This window comes from Condylura cristata, unplaced genomic scaffold (genome assembly GCF_000260355.1).
Source record: "Condylura cristata isolate star-nosed mole 26May11 unplaced genomic scaffold, ConCri1.0 scaffold00033, whole genome shotgun sequence".
NCBI classification, from domain to species: Eukaryota; Metazoa; Chordata; class Mammalia; order Eulipotyphla; family Talpidae; genus Condylura; species Condylura cristata.
The window spans coordinates 19,032,590-19,033,217 of NW_004567134.1; the positions used below are offsets into that span (position 1 = coordinate 19,032,590).

The following is a 628-nucleotide window of genomic DNA, read 5'->3' on the forward strand; positions in this document are numbered from 1 at the left end:
CCACTGCTGCGCGCGGGCCCTGCGGGCGCACAACGGGGCGCTGCAGGCTCGCCTGGGCGCGCTGCACAAGGCGTTCAAGAAGGAGGCTCTGCGCGCCGGCAAGCGGGAGAAGTCGCTGGTGGCGCAGCTGGCCGCCGCGCAGCTCGAGCTGCAGATGACTGCGCTGCGCTACCAGAAGAAGTTCACGGAGTACAGCGCGCGCCTGGACTCCCTCAGCCGCTGCGTGGCCGCGCCCCCCGCCGGCAAGGTAGGCGCAGGCCCCTGGCGGCTCCCCCTGCACCGCTCCAGCTCCAGCGGGAGCTGGGGAGACCACGGCCCTGTGGGGGCCGCTCCAGGCCTTGGTGTTCAGGGGACAGTGGGGGCAGCGGGCCCCTGGGCCGTCCCTTCTCCCGGGTCCAGGCGGGAGAGTCCAGCCCCACAGGACACGCAGGGCCAGCTACAGCCACGCGTGCCCGAGACCCCGACACTGGAAGGCGCCCACGCCCAGGGCAGAGTTAAGGAGGGGCAGGGGGCCCTGTGGCCCCCAGAGGCCTCTTCGCCTCTGCCGGGTTGCGGCCTGCGCTGGGCCGGGGCTGCCTGGCCGGGGGCCTTCTCCTGGACAGTGGCTGCGTGCGGCTGCGGGAGGCCG

General features: G+C 74.2%; 1 protein-coding gene across 1 annotated transcript in view; it reads left to right on the top strand.

Annotated features, from left to right (window-relative positions):
• Positions 1 to 7: 7 nt before the first annotated feature.
• LOC101624815 overlaps positions 8 to 628 on the top strand; it is a gene marked incomplete at its 5' end in the record, with an annotated part of 30,813 nt that continues 30,192 nt past the window's right edge. The window contains one exon of the mRNA XM_012732100.1: positions 8 to 247. Within this exon, the coding sequence (XP_012587554.1) occupies positions 8 to 247 (240 nt within the window). The remainder of the gene's footprint in view (positions 248 to 628) is intronic.